General features: G+C 37.9%; 6 protein-coding genes across 6 annotated transcripts; 1 reads left to right on the top strand and 5 right to left on the bottom strand.

The window, feature by feature from the left end:
• Positions 1 to 151: 151 nt before the first annotated feature.
• TbgDal_IX9670 (BARP protein) lies at positions 152 to 952 on the bottom strand (the record flags this gene model as incomplete). Its single annotated transcript, XM_011778855.1, has 1 exon — positions 152 to 952. The coding sequence occupies one exon, from the start codon at positions 950 to 952 to the stop codon at positions 152 to 154; it is 801 nt and encodes a 266-aa protein (XP_011777157.1).
• Positions 953 to 1956: 1004 nt separating this feature from the next.
• Positions 1957 to 2739, bottom strand: TbgDal_IX9660 (BARP protein; the record flags this gene model as incomplete). Its single annotated transcript, XM_011778854.1, has 1 exon — positions 1957 to 2739. The coding sequence occupies one exon, from the start codon at positions 2737 to 2739 to the stop codon at positions 1957 to 1959; it is 783 nt and encodes a 260-aa protein (XP_011777156.1).
• A 1010-nt stretch (positions 2740 to 3749) lies between these two features.
• Positions 3750 to 4532, bottom strand: TbgDal_IX9650 (BARP protein; the record flags this gene model as incomplete). Its single annotated transcript, XM_011778853.1, has 1 exon — positions 3750 to 4532. The coding sequence occupies one exon, from the start codon at positions 4530 to 4532 to the stop codon at positions 3750 to 3752; it is 783 nt and encodes a 260-aa protein (XP_011777155.1).
• A 1019-nt stretch (positions 4533 to 5551) lies between these two features.
• Positions 5552 to 6442, bottom strand: TbgDal_IX9640 (BARP protein; the record flags this gene model as incomplete). Its single annotated transcript, XM_011778852.1, has 1 exon — positions 5552 to 6442. One exon carries the CDS (start codon positions 6440 to 6442, stop codon positions 5552 to 5554), a length of 891 nt encoding a protein of 296 aa, XP_011777154.1.
• A 396-nt stretch (positions 6443 to 6838) lies between these two features.
• Positions 6839 to 7162, top strand: TbgDal_IX9630 (hypothetical protein, unlikely; the record flags this gene model as incomplete). Its single annotated transcript, XM_011778851.1, has 1 exon — positions 6839 to 7162. The coding sequence occupies one exon, from the start codon at positions 6839 to 6841 to the stop codon at positions 7160 to 7162; it is 324 nt and encodes a 107-aa protein (XP_011777153.1).
• Positions 7163 to 9328: 2166 nt separating this feature from the next.
• On the bottom strand, positions 9329 to 10576 carry TbgDal_IX9620 (ADP-ribosylation factor GTPase activating protein, putative; the record flags this gene model as incomplete). The annotated part of the gene is made up of 1 exon (XM_011778850.1): positions 9329 to 10576. One exon carries the CDS (start codon positions 10574 to 10576, stop codon positions 9329 to 9331), a length of 1248 nt encoding a protein of 415 aa, XP_011777152.1.
• Positions 10577 to 12554: the final 1978 nt, after the last annotated feature.

Raw genomic sequence — 12554 nt, 5'->3', positions numbered from 1 at the left:
TTATAAAAGTGGATGTTTAAGGGAACCAATATTAAATTACCATTTTTATAGTCCCTGATAGAAAATAAGGTTAATATGAAAGGATGTTTGCTGCCCCACTTGTATGTGCACATAACTGTGTGGAGACAAGTGGAATGGTTGGGATCACAATTCATGGAGTTGTAACCTCTAACGGTAGAGAACTGAGAAACAGTCCAGCCATCAGTAGCAGCACTGACCCTTCAGGTGATGCAACGGAATTTCCAACTGGTCCCGTATTTGTACCGACTGTTTCATTCGCATCTGCAGCTGCATCCTCAGCCCGTTTTTGTGCACGGACAGCTTCTTCGACATGTTCCTCTAAAGACGCGAGCTCTTTATGGAACTCAACGCTTTCCTTCCGTAAGGTTTCTCGAGACTTCTCACTTATAAATGTCTTCCCCAAATCGTTCAATGCCGCACTGATCGATTCGGCTGTTACAACTTCCGCTGCACTTTTACACTTCGATGCCATTTTTTTTATATCATCGTCTAAGTTAATGCATTTCTTAAGCACCTCCCAACCTGTATTTTGTCTTCGTTCTAGCCACGGCACAGCAGCAATATTTGCAGCGTTAATTTCCACATTACTTGCAGCCGTAGCCGCAGCTTCAGCAGCGAGTGTTGCTCTCACAGCAGCTTCCTTCGCTTTCGTAACGTTTAGGCCTTTTGACTCGGCAAGTTCCACAGCTTCCTCTGCTTGTACCTTTGCTTCAAATGCCTTACTCGAAGCAGCAGCGGAAGTTTCCACAGCAGATGTTACTGTTTGTGATAGTCCTCGAAGTTGGTGAGCCACTTCGCATGACGCACGAATCTCTTCTACAGGTGGACTGGTTCCCGCAGGGTAGCAATTGGTCCAGCCATGATGAGCACGAATACCTGCAGTGCATAACACTGTTAAAAGTAGCCATAAGTTATGAAAAGTGATGCTCATAATTGTTGTTAATTTGGATGGTATCGAAACTTGTGTCTGCTGTCTTGTAGTGGATTCTTGTCATGAGAATTAGGAGAGATTAATGGAATCAACAGTGGGAAATACAAAGAATAGCAACATTAATAGTATCAATATGAGTAGTGACACCATTACAGTCAATCAGCTCATCATTTAAGTACACTGCACACATCACAGCATGGAACTGTCCCCACTCCCTACTAAATACAATTCTAAGTGACAGTGGAAATCAAATACCATAATTACAAAGCAGAGAGGCAATGCAATAGCACACACCCAAACTTCCAATAGTCATTTCGTGAGACACGATAATATCAATATCTGATGGAATCAGTAAGAGCACATGTATTGAGTATTTAGGGTATCCTACACTATTACGATACAACCTACTGACAGTGACATAAAATATAGAGATATGAAATAAAAAGGGAGAGAATACAACATAAAATAAGTGTAATGAGTAATGGGAGAGAGATATGTGAAAGTAACCCCACAGCGTAAGAGTTGTGCTTCATGATAAAATAAAAACCCTCAGAATCAGTTAGCTTTACGCATACAATAGGACATTATGGATGCGTAGGAATGATACGTTTTAGTAACACGCTCTTACGATGGTAACGCATAGGTGGCCATGCTTACACGCAATCACCTCAGTGCATTACATGAATAAAATAATGAAATAACAAAGGTAGTAAAGGAAAAAATATAGCTAAAAAGTAGGACAATAGACACACTAGTTAAGCAGTTATAATGAAGGATAAAAGTTGGAACATGTTCGAAAGACAACATTGTAAGGGAAAAGTAAAGTAAAAGAGAATAATAAAAGTGAAAGTATAAATGAAACAAAATAAAATAACAATATTAATAGTCACTGATAGAAAATAAGGTTAATATGAAAGGATGTTTGCTGCCCCACTTGTATGTGGACATAACTGTGTGGAGACAAGTGGAATGGTTGGGATCACAATTCGTGGAGTTGTAACCTCTTACAGTACAGAACTGAGAAACAGTCCAGCCATCAGTAGCAGCACTGACCCTTCAGGTGATGCAACGGAATTTCCAACTGGTCCCGTATTTGTGCCGGCTGTTTCATTTGCCTCGGCAGCTGCGGCTTCAGCTTCTCTTTGTGCACGGACAGCCTCTTCCACGTGTTCCTCTAACGATTTCAGCTCCGTGTGGAACTCAACATCTTCCATGCGTAAATTTTCTTGGAATTTAACATCAGTAACTAGATTCTCCAACGCTTCTAGTGCCGCACGGAGAGATTCCGCTGTCACATTGTTTGCTTTCTTTGTACACTTTGCTGCTGCCTCTCGTACATCCTTGTCCACATTGTCGCATAGTGCAACTTTTTGCAACCCCGCATCCTGTCTTCGTTGTGACCACGGCAAAGCAGCAATATTTGCAGCGTTAATTTCCACGTTACTTGCAGCCGTAGCCGCAGCTTCAGCAGCGAGTGTTGCTCTCACAGCAGCTTCCTTCGCTTTCGTAACGTTTAGGCCTCTCGACTCGGCAAGTTCCACAGCTTCCTCTGCTTGTACCTTTGCTTCAAATGCCTTACTCGAAGCAGCAGCGGCATTAACAAGAGCAGAACTCACTGTATCCGGTAAACCTCGAAGTTGTTCCGCCACACCACACAATGCGGGTATACCTTCTAGTGGTGGATAGCTTCCATCAGCAAAGCAATCATTCCAGACATGATGAGCACGAATACCTGCAGTGCATAACACTGTCAAAAGTAGCCATAAACTATGAAAAGTGATGCTCATAATTGTTGTTAATTTCGATGGTATCGAAACTTGTGTCTGCTGTCTTGTAGTGGATTCTTGTCATGAGAATTAGGAGAGATTAATGGAATCAACAGTGGGAAATACAAAGAATAGCAATAGTAATAGTATCAATATGAGTAGTGACACCATTACAGTCAATCAGCTCATCATTTAAGTACACTGCACACATCACAGCATGGAACTGTCCCCACTCCCTACTAAATACAATTCTAAGTGACAGTGGAAATCAAATACCATAATTACAAAGCAGAGAGGCAATGCAATAGCACACACCCAAACTTCCAATAGTCATTTCATTAGACACGATAATATCAATATCTGATGGAATCAGTAAGAGCACATGTATTGAGTATTTAGGGTATCCTACACTATTACGATACAACCTACTGACAGTGACATAAAATATAGAGATATGAAATAAAAAGGGAGAGAATACAACATAAAATAAGTGTAATGAGTAATGGGAGAGAGATATGTGAAAGTAACCCCACAGCGTAAGAGTTGTGCTTCATGATAAAATAAAAACCCTCAGAATCAGTTAGCTTTACGCATACAATAGGACATTATGGATGCGTAGGGATGATACGTTTTAGTAACACGCTCTTACGATGGTAACGCATAGGTGGCCATGCTTACACGCAATCACCTCAGTGCATTACATGAATAAAATAATGAAATAACAAAAGTAATAAAGGAAAAAATATAGCTAAAAAGTAGGACAATAGACACACTAGTTAAGCAGTTATAAAAATAAAGGATAAAAGTTACAACAACTATTCGAAAGATAAAATAATGAAAGGAAAAGTAAAGTAAAAAAGAATAATAAAAGTGAAAGTATAAAGGAAACAAAATAAAATAACAATATTAATAGTCACTGATAGAAAATAAGGTTAATATGAAAGGATGTTTGCTGCCCCACTTGTATGTGCACATAACTGTGTGGAGACAAGTGGAATGGTTGGGATCACAATTCATGGAGTTGTAACCTCTTACAGTACAGAACTGAGAAACAGTCCAGCCATCAGTAGCAGCACTGACCCTTCAGGTGATGCAACGGAATTTCCAACTGGTCCCGTATTTGTACCGACTGTTTCATTCGCATCTGCAGCTGCATCCTCAGCCCGTTTTTGTGCACGGACAGCTTCTTCGACATGTTCCTCTAAAGACGCGAGCTCTTTATGGAACTCAACGCTTTCCTTCCGTAAGGTTTCTCGAGACTTCTCACTTATAAATGTCTTCCCCAAATCGTTCAATGCCGCACTGATCGATTCGGCTGTTACAACTTCCGCTGCACTTTTACACTTCGATGCCATTTTTTTTATATCATCGTCTAAGTTAATGCATTTCTTAAGCACCTCCCAACCTGTATTTTGTCTTCGTTCTAGCCACGGCACAGCAGCAATATTTGCAGCGTTAATTTCCACATTACTTGCAGCCGTAGCCGCAGCTTCAGCAGCGAGTGTTGCTCTCACAGCAGCTTCCTTCGCTTTCGTAACGTTTAGGCCTTTTGACTCGGCAAGTTCCACAGCTTCCTCTGCTTGTACCTTTGCTTCAAATGCCTTACTCGAAGCAGCAGCGGAAGTTTCCACAGCAGATGTTACTGTTTGTGATAGTCCTCGAAGTTGGTGAGCCACTTCGCATGACGCACGAATCTCTTCTACAGGTGGACTGGTTCCCGCAGGGTAGCAATTGGTCCAGCCATGATGAGCACGAATACCTGCAGTGCATAACACTGTTAAAAGTAGCCATAAGTTATGAAAAGTGATGCTCATAATTGTTGTTAATTTGGATGGTATCGAAACTTGTGTCTGCTGTCTTGTAGTGGATTCTTGTCATGAGAATTAGGAGAGATTAATGGAATCAACAGTGGGAAATACAAAGAATAGCAACATTAATAGTATCAATATGAGTAGTGACACCATTACAGTCAATCAGCTCATCATTTAAGTACACTGCACACATCACAGCATGGAACTGTCCCCACTCCCTACTAAATACAATTCTAAGTGACAGTGGAAATCAAATACCATAATTACAAAGCAGAGAGGCAATGCAATAGCACACACCCAAACTTCCAATAGTCATTTCGTGAGACACGATAATATCAATATCTGATGGAATCAGTAAGAGCACATGTATTGAGTATTTAGGGTATCCTACACTATTACGATACAACCTACTGACAGTGACATAAAATATAGAGATATGAAATAAAAAGGGAGAGAATACAACATAAAATAAGTGTAATGAGTAATGGGAGAGAGATATGTGAAAGTAACCCCACAGCGTAAGAGTTGTGCTTCATGATAAAATAAAAACCCTCAGAATCAGTTAGCTTTACGCATACAATAGGACATTATGGACGCGTAGGAATGATACGTTTTAGTAACACGGTTTTACAATGGTAACGCATAGGTGGCCATGCTTACACGCAATCACCTCAGTGCATTACATGAATAAAATAATGAAATAACAAAGGTAGTAAAGGAAAAAATATAGCTAAAAATAGGACAACACACACACCTTAGTAAAGCAGTTATAAAAATGAAGGATAAAAGTTGGAACATGTTCGAAAGACAACATTGTAAGGGAAAAGGAAAAGTAAAGTAAAGTAAAAAAGAATAATAAAAGTGAAAGTATAAAGGAAACAAAATAAAATAACAATATTAATAGCCACTGATAGAAAATAAGGTTAATATCAAAGGATGTTTGCTGCCCCACTTGTATGTGCACATAACTGTGTGGAGACAAGTGGAATGGTTGGGATCACAATTCATGGAGTTGTAACCTCTTACAGTACAGAACTGAGAAACAGTCCAGCCATCAGTAGCAGCACTGACCCTTCAGGTGATGCAACGGAATTTCCAACTGGTCCCGTATTTGTACCGACTGTCTGATTTGCCTCAGATTTCTCATTTGCCTGTTGATCTTTATTTGTGTCTGACTGTTGACTTGGTGTTTCTTTTTTGTTACCTCCTACCTCATGATCAGGCGCTGCTATTTTATTTGTCTCTGCAGCTGCATCTTCCGCATTTTTTTGTGCACGGACAATGTCCTTCACGTTTTTCTCTAACGATTTCAGGTCTTTGTGGAACTCAGCAATATTATGCCGTAAGGATTGCAAGGCATTTACTTCACTGAACAGCTTCTCAAACACTTTGAGGACCTCATTGAGTGATTGTGCCGTCACGTTCTTCGCTTTCTTTGAGCACTTTGCTGCCGCCTCTCGCACATACTCGTCGACGTGGTCGCATAATGCGAGCTTATGCAACATGGAATCACTGATTGGTTGTGACCACGGCACCGCAGCAATATTTGCAGCGGCAAAAGCCAAGTTACTTGCAGCCAAAGCCGCAGCTTCAGCAGCGTGTGTGGCTCTCACAGCAGCTTCCTTCGCTTTCGTAACGTTTAGGCCTTTTGACTCGGCAAGTTCCACAGCTTCCTCTGCTTGTACCTTTGCTTCAAATGCTTTACTCGAAGCAGCAGCGGCAGTTTCCACAGCAGAACTTATTGTATGCGGTAACCCTCGAAGCTGGCCTGCAACATGGCACAAAATGCGTACCACATCAGCTGATGGATAAGAGACTATGTCGAGACACTCCTCCCCAATGAAATCAGCACGAATACCTGCAGTGCATAACACTGTCAAAAGTAGCCATAAACTATGAAAAGTGATGCTCATAATTGTTGTTAATTCGGATGGTATCGAAGCTTGTGTCTGCTGTCTTGTAGTGGATTCTTGTCATGAGAATTAGGAGAGATTATTGGAATCAACAGTGGGAAATACAAAGAATAGAAACATTAATAGTATCAATATGAGTAGCGCAAGGGAATTATCTCGTTGTTGCACCGCTTCAATGAAATAGAGTTATTGGAATTCAAGTCAATTTGTGCTATCAGTTTCATGTAGGTTGTTGTTATTATGTATTTTTTAAAATATTTTTGTTGCTTTTATTATTGTTTATTCTTTATGATCAGTGTTGCGCTGATATTTGTTAAATTATGTGATTAACGGTTGTTGTTTAGTTTGTTGCGTGACTTTTTGTTTTGTCAATTATTATCTGCATTAACACCGCTGATGAATGCGGTCGATTTAATTTACAATGGGGAGATGTATACCACTCCTTATTTTTTTTGTTTTTTTTTAAATCTTAACACTGTTGTAAGGTGTGGAAAATTGAGTGTCACTTACGCCCCTCATATCTGTTTTACGTGTTTATTTTTAAAACTTCGTTTTCCTTTCCCCCCCCCTTTTTTTTTGGACACCAATGCATTATTTATTGTGGTTGTTCTCGATATATATATATATATATATATATATTGCGTGTCGTCGTTTGTGTGTTTTTTTTTTATTTTGTTCTTTCGAGTGCGATACATGATCTTGCATTATTCGGCAGCGTAAATGGTAGGACATGCGATGGATAAATGTTCATGTTGTTGTTATTTTTTTACCTTCATTAATGTCTCGCATGCGGCTTCCACTACTGCTGTCGGTGGACTTTATGTTTATGCTCCTCTTCTCGTCTTAATGTAAATATTAATACATCATTTATTTACCCATTTGTTAAAATATTATTATTACATTTTCCATCAGCATATCACAAGAAGCCAAAAATAAAGAAGAAATGAAGACAAAAAAAAATAAATAAAATAAAATAACCGCAACTAAACCTCTCCAACTTTGTAGTAGTTGTATATTGTCACGTCAGTTTTTACACATATTTAATTTTATTCACTGCTTTACCGCATTGAGTACATGCAGTCTCATGTACTGTGTAGCGTTTTTTTAAAAATTATTTATTATATTTATTTATTTATTGTTTCCCTTTTCCCTCTGCTTTTTTGCGCCTTTATTTCTCTCTCTCTTTAATGCGACATCAGTAATTATAGTGTCTGGAAACCGATACCACTAACTCAAATTCTAACACCAAATCTGTTTTGAGTTCACACATCCTTTTTTTTTTTGAAAAAAAAAACAAAAACAAAAAAAAAAGAGCAAATTTATGCAATAACTAAATTACTAGAGTACTTAAAGAGGAATACAATTCATCCCACTCCGTCCCGCTACGGTAGCGGTAATTATTTAAAATTATCAAAAAGTAAACACACATCAAAGGATAAAACAAACAAACAATCATAATTATAATTATAGCTATTATAAAAATAAAAATAAATAAATAAATAATAATAATAATAATGAGGCACGCATTCACATTATCGAGAGTTTATGAGAAGCGTAGGGGCCACGTTTTTTTTTTCCTCTTGAGGTGGTGGTGGTGGTGGTGGGAATCCTCCGCAAAACTCGCTAACATTTGCTGCCGCTTAATAATTTCACAGTGTTATTACTACTGGAAATAATATCAATATCATAAACGGAAACCATATATATATATATATATATATATTTTTTTTTTGTTTTTCGTTGTTGTTGTTTTTTTTTTAAATTTATACAAGCGGTGTGTACCCCAATTCTTAACTTCCGCGGGTTAATCCAATACGTCTCTCTGTATTAAAATAAACTTACACTTAAACACAGGGAAAATGCAAATATAAATATAAATGTAAAAGAAAGGAGAAAAAATTTTTAAAAAAGTCAATAAATTGAAGTCAGTAAGCTGAATTTTCCCCTCTCCACCCCCATCATCTCTTTCTCGCTGCCTTTTAAAGTTGCTTGATGCGGGAAATGCCATCAGTTATGTCTTTTCCTTTTATTTTAATTTTGTTTTATTTAAAAAAATAATAATGATAATAATAATAATAACATAAATCCATATTGAAGGAACCTTCGTGCCATTTTGTTAAATATGGCTTCTGTTTGTGTTTGTGTTTGTGGATTTCTGTTCTCTTTTTTTTTTTCTTTCCCCCCCCTTTATTGCTTTAAATTATAAAATTCCTAATCTAAATATATTTTGTGTAACTGATACTTGTCAAAACGGTACGTCGCTGCGATGCCTTCTTCGGGTGTCCTGCAGCAAAAACAAAACAAAATAAAATAAATTAAATAAATCAAAAAGGCATGGAAAACAAAAAGACTGAAAGAAGATGAAGTTGCATTCAAGACGAGGAAATGATAGCAACAGCAACAGTAACAGTAATAATAGTAATAATAATAATAATAATAATAACAGCAGTGATGATAGTGCAGAACTAGGGTAAAGTGCCTGAAGAAGAAGCAAATCAGGTACCAAAACACACAAGAGAGAATGATAGAAAAAAAAAAAAGAAATCAGAGCAACACACGACGCGTCCAAGAACAGCAATAACCGAAAACTACACGAACAGATGAGAAGTAAGTAAATACAAGGACAGCACAAAACGAAAAACAAAACAAAACAAAACAAAACAAAAAAACAACATCAACATCAACATCAACAGAGAGTAAAAACCAAACCAAACCAAACCAAAAGGAAAGATAAAGATAAAGATAAAGAAAAAGAAAAAGAGAAGATACATCTTTCACATTCACATCAACTTCACCTTCATCTTTCACATTTCATCCTCATTCATTTATTATTTGTAGCATTTTTTTATTTTATTTTTTCACTTTCCAAACCCACCAATGCGGTACCTAAAGATCATCAAGGAATTCCTTTACTTTATTACCAAGCCGCTCACCCGAGCGTGACGCCTTTTCTCTGAAAGAATCCCACGCTTCCGACACTTGCCATAATGTGTCCTGTAATCCCACACTGTTAAAATATCGGTTACTCGTGTCGCTGTCAGCCTCACGGGGATCATATGGTTGTGAGCCCATACCTGAAAAATCAGGCACACGACTCGTACAATTATCAGCGTAGGCGTCAAGCACACCAGTGACGTTACGGTTGTCATAATTATTACTTTTATTTTTATTGTTGTTTTTATTGCCTTCACCTTCGACTCCACCTTCTCCATTTCCACCAGCATCTATTCCTCTCTTCCATGCTCCGTCTGTTGTGCTGTCACTGTTGTGGTTGTGGTTGTGGTTGTGGTTACTCATGCAACCACGCAACCGAGCAATATCACTACTAATGTTGCTATTATTATTATTATTATCATCATTATCATCATCATTATTATTATTATTATTATGATCACTATCCTTCTTATTTCTATAATAGCTATAGTTATAATTATAATTATGATTGTGAGACTCATCACTCTCCACTACATCGCAGATTAGACTCCGAGGTACAGGTTGCATTGTTTCTGTCAATTCCCCTTCCACCTTCATCGCACCACCGAACCCCTTTTTCTTTAAACCACCACCTGTACGTTGTTTAACACCTGTTTTAGTGGATATGACCACAACTGATGGCTGAGCCACGGGGCTGCTGATTTTCATTTCATCTTCCTTTTCAAGTTGCTGCCGTTTTGGGCTTGAAGGCGTCACTCGAGTCACCTCCACCTCTTCTCCTGTTGATCCTACCAATTCATTTGGAGTTCCATTACTTCCACTAATGCAATTGTAAACGAGTCGATCCAATTGTCTCTTGTACATTTGTGCCACTTGACTCGTGTAGCGTTGCCGCGGGTCACCAGTGGAGCCGTTTTGACGAAAAAAAGCAGCAGCTGCCGCATTTCCACCGAGTGCCATTCGAAGCGCCTCCTCCGGCTTCCACGCGTCGAGATCGGCGGAACGCATAAATGAAATATGAACGCCCATCCCACGATGTCGACCACAACAATCCATGCAGAGAAAAATGCCATATGTTACGCTGCACCAACTCGGATTCTTCTGAGGACAGTCAAAACACACCTTATTATCGGGTTTTTGTCGCACTTCGCGGACAACGGCTTTTGCCTCCTCTGAATCCTTTGGTAAAGTTGGTGGCATAATAACAAAATGAACTCACAATTCGTTGTTTCTGTTTTTTTTCTTTTTTTCTTTCTTTTTTTTCTTTCTTTTTTTTTCCCTTTTTTTCTTTTCCCCCCCCTTTTTTTTTGACCGAATACTTGTGCTGTGCTACTCGCTCTTCAGCGTCTACTTACACTCAAACTTATATATACAAATAAATAAATAAATAAAGATATAAATAATGATATATATATATATATATATGTGCTTTTCCTCTTCCTCTGTTTGTGTTTATGTGTTTGTTTATTCACTTTACTTCAGTATGGGCCCTATATAAATGACCTAATATAACCTGAACAAGTGGATGCACAGAATGAAATGAAGCAAAGTAGAAACAACAACAACAATAATAATAATAATAATGATAAAAACAACAAAACGAGATACCTTTTTTTTATTTTTATTTTTATTTATTTTTTTATTTATTTTAATTTATTTTTTTTCTTTGCCCTCAAGGTGCTACCACGTGTGTCATAAGCATACAAAAATAAACGGAGGTAAGGGGAAAAAGAGAAAGAACGAAAAAGAGAAAAGTAAAAAAAAAAATAAATAAACTTGCAGTCACCTCAATAGACACATAGAGCAAAACAACATCCTCCCCAATTCGATTTTTTTTTCAAAAAAAAAAAAAGAATCGCTACTGTTATTATTATTATTACTATTATTATTATCATCATTATCACAATTACTTTTTTTTTCTTTTTTTTAAAAAACAAACAAACAAACAAACAAACAAACAAATGAAGAAAGGTGAAAAAAAAAAGAAAAAAAAACAATCACAATCACAAAAGTATGAAAGTACAACAATACCCCAAACTCCTACTGTGCTAATAATTTTCTGTGTGGTAATCCCACAGTTGTCTCACCGCTTTATTTCAAAATATACTCGCAAAAAACGCAGTTCACACGTTAAAACTAATTTGGTGGTGGTGGTGGGATTTTTTTACCGCCCCCCCTCCGCGGGTTCCAAATATATTAAATGAACAGATCTGAAAGAAACCCTTCCCCGGAACCTTTCCGAAACCCGGAAAAAAAAAAGGAAGGGAGGGAAATCCCGGGGAAATAACCCACCCAAAAAAAAAAGTGGAGGAACCCCCCCGCCGGGAGTTTTTAAAAAAAAAAAATTTATTCTCTAAGGAACCCCGGTGGGGGGGGGGGGGGCCCGGGTTTATTTTTTAAAAATTAAAAAAAAACAATGGGACGGAGAAAACCCTTTTTAAACAAAAAACAATTTTTTGTGTGGGGGGAAAAAAAATACAAACGGGGGGGGAAAAAAATATATAAAAAGGGGGAGAGAAAAATTTCTTCTTTTTTAACAAAAAAGCGTTTCTTTTCTTTTATAAAAGACGCCCAACACAACTAATTTTTGTGGCTGGCCCCCCCCACCCAAAAAAAATTAAAGAAATAACGCCCCGGCGCGAACTTGCCATTATCTAATAACCAAAAAACATTGTCGGAGGGGGGGAGGGGAAAGAAAAAAACAACGGCCGGGCCCGCGACAAAAAATAAAAAAGTGAGGGAAGGCCACATCTCTCTTCTCTCTATGTTGCGCAACGAGAAAACGTCGACCCATCGGACTTATTGCGGATCGACCACAACACACAAAAAAAAAAATACGACGGATCTAATCACGATCAAAATATAACTAAAAAACCCGCTGCCGGGAGAAAAGGGCGAAACATACATACACAAAACCCCATTACGATGTGGGGGCGCGCGGTTAAAATTAAATAATCCAGCTCGGGTTCCGCATGGATAAACAAAAGAGAGATATGCATGGTCTATTGAATTAACAAAACAAAGATACAGAGAGACGAATCCATCACAAATAAGAGGATCTACGTAATAAAAAACAAAAACATAAAATATTCCTATTCTGATCCAGAGAGATGTAATAATATAACAACAACGCGACCGTGTGCTTGATTATTAATTCATTAACAAAACATATAGATCG

The sequence above is a fragment of the Trypanosoma brucei genome, chromosome 9, assembly GCF_000210295.1.
Source record: "Trypanosoma brucei gambiense DAL972 chromosome 9, complete sequence".
Classification (NCBI taxonomy): domain Eukaryota; phylum Euglenozoa; class Kinetoplastea; order Trypanosomatida; family Trypanosomatidae; genus Trypanosoma; species Trypanosoma brucei.
Note: the sequence above shows the minus strand (reverse complement) of the source record. Positions and strands in the feature narration are given on the sequence as shown.